At 42.1% G+C, this 10,446-nt stretch overlaps 1 protein-coding gene across 1 annotated transcript in view; it reads right to left on the bottom strand.

Annotated features, from left to right (window-relative positions):
* Window positions 1-7,753, bottom strand: part of BARD1 (BRCA1 associated RING domain 1) — a 134,353-nt gene extending 126,600 nt beyond the window's left edge. The window contains exon 1 of the mRNA XM_072617501.1: window positions 7,491-7,753. Within this exon, the coding sequence (XP_072473602.1) occupies window positions 7,491-7,630 (140 nt within the window). The 5' untranslated portion in view covers window positions 7,631-7,753. The remainder of the gene's footprint in view (window positions 1-7,490) is intronic.
* Between the last annotated feature and the right edge of the window lie 2,693 nt (window positions 7,754-10,446).

Here is a 10,446-nt window from a genome sequence, read left to right on the forward strand (position 1 = left end):
TTCCTTTTTATTTTGGACTTTGAATTTGTATTCTTTTTGGGGGGTATATTATTTTGGTCTTTGGAACTCCCCATCATGCCAGTAAGCCAGGTATCCTCTTTCCTCCCATACCTTTTCAACTTCTTTTTTGTGTGCTAACTTCCCTAATTAGAGTGTAAGGGAGGGATTTCCTTTGTTTTTTAATCCGTATTTGTATCCCAGTGCTTAGCCCAGTACCTGAAACATTTTTTAGTCATTTATTCTCAGCTGTGACCAACTCTTTATTACACCCTCTAAGGGGTTTTCTTGGCAAAGATACTGGAGGGGTTTTCCTTTTCCTTCTCAAGCTCATTTTACAGACGAGGAAACTAAAGTAAAAAGGCTTAACTGATTTGCCCAGGTTAACATAGCTAGTTAGCGTATGAGGCCAGATTTAAACAAAAGTCTTCAGGCACTGCACCACCTAGTTGCCCGTTCCTGGCACACAGCATAGTACACAGTACGCAGTTAATGTTTCTTGAATGACACAGATACCACCACCACTATCATAATCATCATCACAGTAACAACTGACATGCCAGGTATTTGACATATTTCATTAGGGAATCCTAACAGTTCTATCATATTACAGGTACTATTACTGTTATTGACAGTAAGTGTCAGAGGCAGGATCTTCAAGGTTGCTGACTCCACACCCATCATCACTCTATCCACCAGACCATACTGGTCACACATACTGCCACAGCCTAGCAGTGAAACTGCCTTCCATTACTACTCTTAGCGTGTGTGTTTGTCCTTCATTTCTGAAGACAACCATGCCATCAGAGAAATAATGACAGGATTTGCACTTGACTTTGTTTTGAGTGAGGGAGGGCTGTGCTGGTCACCAGCCTCACTTCTCCTCCAGAGCCATCTGGATCCAGTGACCAGATATTCATCAGGATGACTGGAGATGACCCAGGAAGAGGCAACTGGGGTTAAGTGACTTGCCCAAAGTCACACAGCTAGTGAGTGTCAAGTGTCTGAGGTGAAATTTGAACTCAGGTCCTCCTTGACTCCTGCAATGGTGCTCTATCCACTGCACCACCTAGCTGCCCCAACTACTGTTAGCACTGATTAGTTGTACAATGGTGATGCATTGTAATTGTAATCACCACACTTGTGCAGATAAAAAGTCAGCAATGTAATCTCCAAATGGCAAATTCCTAAGTAGTATGGAAAAAAAAAATGCTCAAAAAAACCCCCAGAAAACTCAGACACCTTAAAAGTCACAAAGTATTGCAAAGAGAGGTATTTCAAGAGACTTGAAGACTGGTGATAGTCTATATGTTAGAAACTCTCTCCATGACCTCCCTGAACTGATTAGTAATTTTATTGCATTATGATCTGTAATGGAAGTGATTACTATTTCTGCCTTTTCACATTTATTTGCAACATCTATGCCATAACATGTGGTTAATTTTTCTAACAGTTCTAGTTACCATGAATTATGGATATTCTTTAGCAGTCCCATTTAGAAGACGTCATGTCTTTTAGCTCTAGTTTCTCCAATAATTTGTTCTGTATTTTCCCTTTTATCTTTCTGTTAAATTTGTCTAAAATTGAGAGAAGTATTAAAGTCTTTTACTATTATTGTATTTCTGCCTGTCATTCTAACTCAATTAAATTTTTCCTTCATAATTTCGGATGCTAAGGCATTTGTAGAATAAATTTAATACTAATATTAATTTGTGGTCTATGGTCCCTTTCAGAGTATTGTATCTTCTTCATTTAATTATTTTTGTGCTACAAATTTTCATTTGTTTACCCTGATAGCACTTTTGCAACTTTTACTATTCACCTGATGAATAGTAAATCTTGTTCCGAATTATTATTCTGTGTATGTTTCTGCTTTTTAGGTGTTTTTCTTGAAAGCAACAGATACAGATTTTGTTTTCTATCACTTTCACTCTTTGTCACTGTCTCCATGAGCCCATCTGCTACCATGGTTTCAATCAAGATGACTTATAGATCAAGTCTCTCTCAGACCCAACATCATCAACTGTCTGTGGAACAATTCTCACAAAATGTGCAGTAAGGGTATCAAAGTGAGCATGTTCCTTACAGAGCATGCTCTCCCCACCCCCGCCTTCTTAATTAATTTGCTGTTTCTGTGGAAGATATCACAATCCATATACTCACCAAACTTTACAACCTTAGAGTCATCCTTGACTCCTTTTCTTAATCTACCCATATCCAATCAGCTGCCAAGCACAACTGGCATCACCTCTCATATCAATACCTTTCTCTCCACTTAAACAACACTATCTCTAATTCAAGAATAATAGTTATTATTATTAGTATTACTGTTAGAATTTGTTAGACTATTGTTAGAATTGTTAGAGTAGTGCTAACTTTGTACCAGGCACTATGCTAAGTGTTTTACAAACATTTTCTCATTTGATCCTCACAACAACACCAGACAATAGATAATATATTAATCTTCATTTTACAGATGGGGAAACTAAGGCAAATGGAGGTTAAGTGACTTGGCCCAAGGTCACACAGCCAGTAAATGTCTAAGGTTGGATCTGAACTCTGATCCTCCTGACTCCATGCCTGGTGCTCCATTCACCCTTCTGTCCTTAGGATAAAATACAAACCTTGAGCTTTAGTGAAGGATCTCCAGAAGAAGCTAATTTCCCTTTCTGGGCTGAGCAACACTTTATTCCCTTTTATACACTACAAAGGGGAATCAATTCCCTCCAAGGATACTTCTCTCTGTCCAGTCTTTATACCTTTCCACAGACCTTAGAAGGCACTCTGTCCTCACCTCTACTTCTTGAAATCCTTATCCCTGTTCAAATCTCAGCTCAAGGGTGATGAGGCCAACACAGTTGCTAGTACCTCCTCCTACCTTCCACTCCCATTACCTTGTATACATGTAGAAGTTATTTCTCCAGACACATTATTAGGTGTGGGGAGAGGGTATCTGTAACTCATTCACTTTTTTCTATCTCCAACAGCTAGCATTGTGCTTGGCATATAGTAGGTGCTTAATAAAGGATTCCCATCCACCCACCCCATCCCTCCATTCACTAAATAGCCTCCTTGATTAAAACTTCTGGACAGAATACAATAAAACCTGATGCAAAACAAGACTTCATTTGACACAACTCCTTTAGGAAAAAAAATGAAATTCCACTGCTTTTCAGCAGAAGTATATGAGAATTATCACCCCTCGTACACTAAATTAATTTTACTTTGGAGAATTATCAACCAGATGTGAGTGGGTTGAAGCCTCCAGCACACTGGTAGGGGAGTTAAATTCCTGGAGGTCCCAGGGGCACCACTCTAACTGGGCCCTTTACTTATTAAACTCCAGGAGTCTCCGTTTTTCATCAATATAATGGAGATAATAATTATTTCACAGGAAATTGTTAAGGATTAAGTGAAGCAGTACATGTAAAGAGCTCAGTAAGACTAAGAGAATGAAAGACCCCTGAGGTCAAGGGCTATTCTGTTTGATCTCTGAATCCCCAGTAAGCAATCACCAGGCCTTACAGAGAAAACATTTGCTGAATTGAAATGTGTATTATCTCTCTGGAGAGTCCAACATACAGTGGATGACAGCAGAGGCTGAGAACTAAAACTCAAGTATTACTATCTAACCTCTTTACATTCTAATTAGCTTTAGCTTGTTTTTGTTTGCTAGCTTTTAAGCCAAGGCAGAAACAAGTTAAGACAAAAGTAATTATCTTTGCAAAATTCCTAGAGAATGACAGTCTTTAGAATAAACAGCTCAAAAAGTAAGAATTTGAGCCTTGAGCTAAAAGGATGACTTTCCAAGATGATGATGATGACAATGACCATCGTCATTATCATCATCTTTATATCACCTACAATGTGTCTGTCACTGTGCTAAGTGCTTCACAATTATTATCCCAAAATATTATTTGATCCTCACAATTACCCTGGGAGGTAAGTGCTATTTTAATCTCCCATTTAACAGATGAGGAAAGTAAGTCAAACAGAGTTCAAGTGACCTGCTGAGGATCACACAGTGAACATCTGAAGCCAAATTTGTACTCTGTACTCGGGTCTTCCTAACTCCAGGCTTGGCCCTTGGCATTATTAACATGGTTTTTTATTGTTATTTTTGTTAACATTATTGTTGTTTTCACCCTACATTCTATAATGTGAAATCATGAGGCTGATACCTTGACTTTAAGAGTGAAATAATTTAAGAAAAGACAGAGCTGTGCAAAGTACAGAAATAATCTCTGTCCAGGTCCTTTTTTTGCAGCCAACTTCTCAGCAGAAATGATGAAAAAGTCTATTTTCCCCAGCAGAATTTAAGCATATGCTATCAAACTGTCCTATGTGGGCAAGGATTATCTTTGTACCTCCACAGGGCCTCTGGTATAATAGGTACCAAATAAATTCTGGTTGACTAGAAGCGTCCAGAAATCTATTACCTGGTTTGATAATTATCTAGGCTCCCTATTTCTCTTCCTCATTCTTTTCTGTTGGCCATCAGGAGATGATGGAGGAGAAGGGGTATCTTTTTATGTCCTTTTTTCCTTCGCATTCATTAGGTGGTTTGGAGAGAAGGGCTGGAGGGCTGATTTTGCTTTGAGGGCTTGACCACAGAACTCCATCACTGGTCAGTGGAGCCTGATTCCTGTTAGCCAAACTCCAAAAATATACACGTCAAAATAGCCAATGTTCTTATTTACAATGGGAGACTTCACTGATGGCTAAACAAATACCTTTGGAAAACCAATTATCAAGAGGTTCCCATATGAATATGGATTCAAAGACAAAGGTTTTATAGGATCATGGGATTTGGGGATAGAAAAGGCCTTTAGAAACTAAGAAATCCAACCCACCCCCTTCTGTATTTGAGGAAATTGACGGCCACAGAAGGAAAGCAACAGCTCAATAAGTAGAATCAAAACCAGAGTGTCCATCTTCCAGCCCCCCAACCCCAAATCTCCTCCTGTTTCTTCTACACTCATTTGGCTTTACAGGATGAGATAAAATGAGATTTCTATAACATTTTAAATTAACTTACAAAGTACTTTATATACACCATCTCAGAATCTCACAACGACCCCACAGGAGAGTCAGTGGAGGTATTACTATTACCATTTTACAGATGAGCAAAGTGAGGTTCAGAGAGGGTCAATGACTTGCCCAAGGTCACTTAGACAGCTAGGAAGTAGCACATCTCTTAAGTCCAGGCACTCCACCCACTAAACTGTCCATAGCCTCATTTAGCTAGTTGATAAACTAATACAATTTCTATTCCCTACTTTAAGGAAAATTCATATTTGTCTAGTTAGCTGGGACTCATTCCCCAAATCCATGCATGTCTACTTCCCCCTCCTTTCCCAAATTAGTGCTTGGAGCTGACAGAGATAAATTACATATCTTCAAGAATCCTCCAGACTCCTGCTTCAATGGAGATAATATTTTGCCACTTAATCATTTTCTCCAGAGCTACACTAGTGTTTTATATTCATCCTCAGTATCCCATGAAGGTAAGAGGAGAGGGAGAGGAAGGTCTTTCTTCTTGACTTTCACCTAATTACTTTTATTTAGGCTTCAAGTCGTGCCAATTCAGATAGAAGCAGCATATGTATCTGAAATCAAAAGTCCTAGATTCCAAACCTTGATGTTTACTTCCCTGACCTTAAAATGGAGATAAGAAATAATTGCACTGTCAAGATACAATTAGGAGACATTGTTTTCTAAAGGTAAGGCACTGAAAGCAGGCTGTACCTTGAGCTTGGCATAACAACAATCCTTTGTGCTCACCCTCTGGTAAAATTACACCATTATTGTATTGCTTTGACCAGGTATTCTGAGCTCAGACAAGAACCCAACATGAAATCCTTCTGTGAATCAAACTGCTGCCAACCCTCACTGTCTGGGCCACAGTATTGACATTTAGCCACATTAAACCGGGTACACCCACTAGGTGTACAGGTCCCCTTGCTTGCAAATCATTTGCCTCACTTTGAAATTAAATTTCCCTTTGGTTCCTGACTCTCCTGTCTCTGGCCTGCTTTGTTCTGCTCTGGCCATCCAACAGGTTACAAGCTGGTTCTGTCCAGCTGATAGCATCTACCTTGCAGCCTTTGTTCCTTTTTCATTTATTCCTGACTGCCCAACTAAAAGAATATAAAATGAAGTCATCCCACCTACTCTACTGTTATATCAAGTGCTTAATAAATGCTTGCGGACTGCATTCATCTATGTAAATACCTCCATTCTGTACAATAGTCACCATCATTTTTGGAGAACAATAATAACCCATGCCATATTTGTGTCTTGTTTAAATTTATATGAACACAGTGCCTAGCACACACACTAAACAACTGACCTAATATCTAGCTATATCTACCTTAATTGATTATTCTTCCATTCACCCACCTACAACCTCACTCTACCTATGGACCTGTGTGACCTCTGACAAGGCCCTTCACCTCTGGGCCTCAGTTTCCCACTTTGTAAAATAAGGGACTAGGAAGTTTTTCTAAGTCCTTCCCTTTCTACCTTCCAGTAAAAGATGTGATGGGCAGAGGAAAACAGTGCAGAGAAGGAAATTTCAGGATTTTAAATTTTACACACTTGACCGCTCTCCAAGCCCTGCCCCCCCCATAACAAACAGAAAAGGGAGACAGGTTTGTCCAGGGAGCTCTTCTCTCCCCAGATGTCACTTGTCTAACACCGCCAGGTTTCCAGCTTCCAATTCTGTTGGCAGAGCCCAAGTCTGCACCTTTCCAGCCAAACTGAAGCAGAACTAACATTGACCAAACCTCTTTGGGGCCACAACATTTTATGGTGAATAATTTCTACCTGAAAACCCAAGGGCCCGAAGGAAAACACTGTAACGTACATCCGACGCAATTACTGCATTTGTTGGGAATTAGTCTATTCGTATTTTACCAATATGGTATTTACGAATAGAATCATTTCTTTGCTATTCCTTTGCAGCTCCCTTCATCTTAATCTATTTATTAATAATATGGGGAATATGCTGCCATGTCACACACACGAACGCTGGAACCTGTACTTAGGTTCATATCACACATACAAGTGTAATTACACCTAAGTCCTAAGCAAACGTCTATTTAGTTCAGCCATCCGTTGTGACCCGGGGTTAGAAACGCGTCCAGGAGATGAGACCAGAGGCGGCCCCTCAAGCGCGGGAGACCACCGCCGGCCCATTGAGCCCCGGGGGCCAGGGCCAGTCCCGCGGCACGGCACCCCTCGGACCCACGCTCGAGACACACAAGCGCCCCACGCGCGGGACTGCACGCACTCGGCACGCGTGCTTCTCGGTTTGCGGGTCAAGCTAAAAGCAATCCCAACGGAACGAGAAGGGGGTCCCGGGGGGGGGGGGGGGTCAGTCAGGGACGCGGGGCCCCGGTCAGGGCGGGGGGGCGCAGTCTCCCCCCGGCCCCCGGTCCGGGGTCAGGCCCGGGGTCAGGCCGGGGAGGGGGAGGGCCGGCGTTAGTTACCAGCGCGAGCAGCGCAGCTGCGACTCCAGGCGCTCCAGCGCCGCGCGGCTGTGGGCCCAGGCTCCTCCGGCCGGCCGCATGGCGGGCTCGGGGCGCTGCTGGTTCCCGGAGCGGACCCTGAGCGGCGGCCCGCGCGGCATCCCCGCGCCCCGGCCCCGCGCCAAGGCGACTCCTCCGGGCTCCGCAAACTTCCTGGGCCTGCCGGGGCTCCCGCCAAGTGTCCGCAGCCGCGCGCGCTCGGGGGCGGGGCGGGGCGCGGAGCGCGGGAAGAGCCTCCGAGGAGGCGGGGCAGGCCTGGCCCACGCCCTCCGGCATCCCGGGGCGAAGCGCTGCGGGGGGGGGGCGGTGCACAGCGGGGGGGGGGGGGGGGGGGGAGCCTCCGACACCACCCCCACCCCACCCCGCCCCGCCGCGGCCTAGGGAGAGTTTCCCCGCCCGCGCGCTGCTCGTGATTGGCCCGAACTGGACCTTACCGGGAGCGCGGAGAACCGCCCAGGACGGGCTGCCCCCAATCGGCAGCTCCGCATGCTAATGAGCATGCTAATGAGATTAGCTGCAATGTGTGGTCTTTCATTAAAATTGGAAGACCCCCACAACTGCGTGGCTGACTCGTTACCCACGGGTGTCCCAAAAAGTCTTAGTGCAGTTCCTAATTTCAATAAACTTAACTAAAATGGAATCTTTAATTAACCTGTAATACACTTGAAAACTTTGTGGCTGAATTTGTGACATAGGGGTGTCCCCAAAATTCCTAATTTTAATACTTAATTAAAATAGAATCTTTAAGCTTTAATACACTTAAAACTTTGTGGCTTAATTTTGTCTTACCAGGATGACCCAAAACTCTTAATGGATTTCTAAATTTTAATAAGCTTAATTAAAATGTGCAATCTTTAATTAAGTTTTAGTAAACTTAAAATTTCACTTGGACTTTATGACACCCCAGTATAAAAAATTCAGCATGCTCATTTCAAAGCTGTCCGGTCAGTCTATGTCTCCCCTGTGAACTTCTGTTTACTTAATAGCTAACATAATAATAGCTCACATTTATATCACACTTTCTATTTGCGAAACACTTTACAATTATTGTTTCCTTTGACCATCACAATAAACCCTGAGAAGTAGATTGTATTAGTATCTCTTTTTTACAGACAAGGAAGGGCAGGGACTGTTTTTTGCCTCTTTTTGTATCCTAAAGGCTTAGCATGTAGTAGGTACTTAATAAGTATTTATTGATTGAGGCAAACAGATTGAGTTGCCCAGGGTCACCCAGATAGTAAGCATGAGACTTCATTTGAACTCAGATCTTACTGTGCCCAACACTCTCATAGGGTATTTCTAGCTTTTTTCTCTTCTATGCATTTTTTCTAAATACTTTAACAACCCTCTTCTTGTTTTTTAGGGGGGAGGACGTCACTATCACTAGTTCCTCTCATCACCCCCAAATCTCTACCACTAACCTAGTCCTGACCCTGGCACTTACTAGTTGTATGACCCTTCACAATTAACTTTCCTTGTCTAGCCCTTAGAGTCTATATCTATCAAACCCAATGAGGGCCTCAGACTTGGATAACCTCTAGCATCTTCTGGAGTGGAGACTGGGATAGATGTCAGAAAAATGACAAAAGATCTATACTTGGAGTCAGGAAGACGCGAGTTCATATCCTTCCTCAGGTAGCCACTAGTTACATGAACTGTGGACAAGTCACTTAGCCTCACTTCCCTTATCTGAAAAATAAAGATAACAAGACACCTCCCAGGGTTGTGACTTAATTATATAAATGCTAGCTATTATTCCTTCCAGGGCGTATATTTAAACAGCCTTTCAAAATTATATATACATGTGTGTGTATATATATGTATATATATCTTGGACTTTCTGGGGGCCAGAGATCCAATAAAAGTTTTGAGGATCCATTCAAAAAAGGGGGGATTTTCCCCCTTGATTTTTGTTCTTGTCTTTATTTTTAAATCATGAAGATTCAAGAAGAGACACTATTTCTTGAGAGAGAATCCAGGAAAGTTCTCCTCTAGTCAATGAGCTTAATTTTGAAAGAAGGGGTTCTGGTCTTAATAGTCCAATGCAAAGGCATTGTACAGGAATGTAGAGCATATGTAGGAAGGATCCAGCTTTGAATGCCAAAGATATTTATAGCAAATCTAAGGTCTGAGAGACTTTGGACAAGTCACTTAGTTTCCATTTCCTTATCCCTAAAATGATTTCTAAGATCCTCTCAGCTATAATTCTACCATCTCATTTTACAGCTGAGAAAATTGAAAGTCAATTTTCTCATGTATCAAATCAAGGTATTAGGAGAGCCAATCTCCAAGTCTCCTTTCAGCTTTATGATTCTGTGATGACTGTAACACCAATTAAGCATTCAGAAGGCTAGTTAAAAATTTCACGTTAGCATTTTTTTAATTGGCAAAGGATTTATGTGTTTGCTAATTTCTGCGTTTCTCCAAAACCCTGTAACTGTAACTATTGATATTCTTTGAGCACAGAGGCCCAAAAGTGAGAGGAACACAAATTTTATAATGTATTAATAAAAAGCATAATACAGCTAGGGCTCCCTAGGTTTCCCTGAGTTTGTCCTTCTGCCCTCTGCTTCCTTCTGCCAACACCTTATTTGATAACCCCTGAATATGTTGCTGCACCACAAGGAAAAGCTTGTTTGAAGTGCTAGGAAATTCAGTCATTTAAAAAGAGAAATGATGCTTCATGGGATCCTCCTCAAGGAGCCAGGAGAAGTCAGTGACAATATTCTGACTTCTCATTTCCTTCTTTATTCAGATGCTTCTGTTCACCTGTAACAGGAAACCCCTGGGTGTCCTTGAAGAACCTCCTAGGATATGGTTCCTGATCTTGCTAAATGTACTCTCTGGTCAGGAGTAAAGCAGTTTTCAGAAACTTTGTTGATTCAACATTAACTAATTAATTTAATTAGCTGCATTA

Source organism: Notamacropus eugenii, chromosome 6 (genome assembly GCF_028372415.1).
Source record: "Notamacropus eugenii isolate mMacEug1 chromosome 6, mMacEug1.pri_v2, whole genome shotgun sequence".
In the NCBI taxonomy this organism is placed as follows: Eukaryota; Metazoa; Chordata; class Mammalia; order Diprotodontia; family Macropodidae; genus Notamacropus; species Notamacropus eugenii.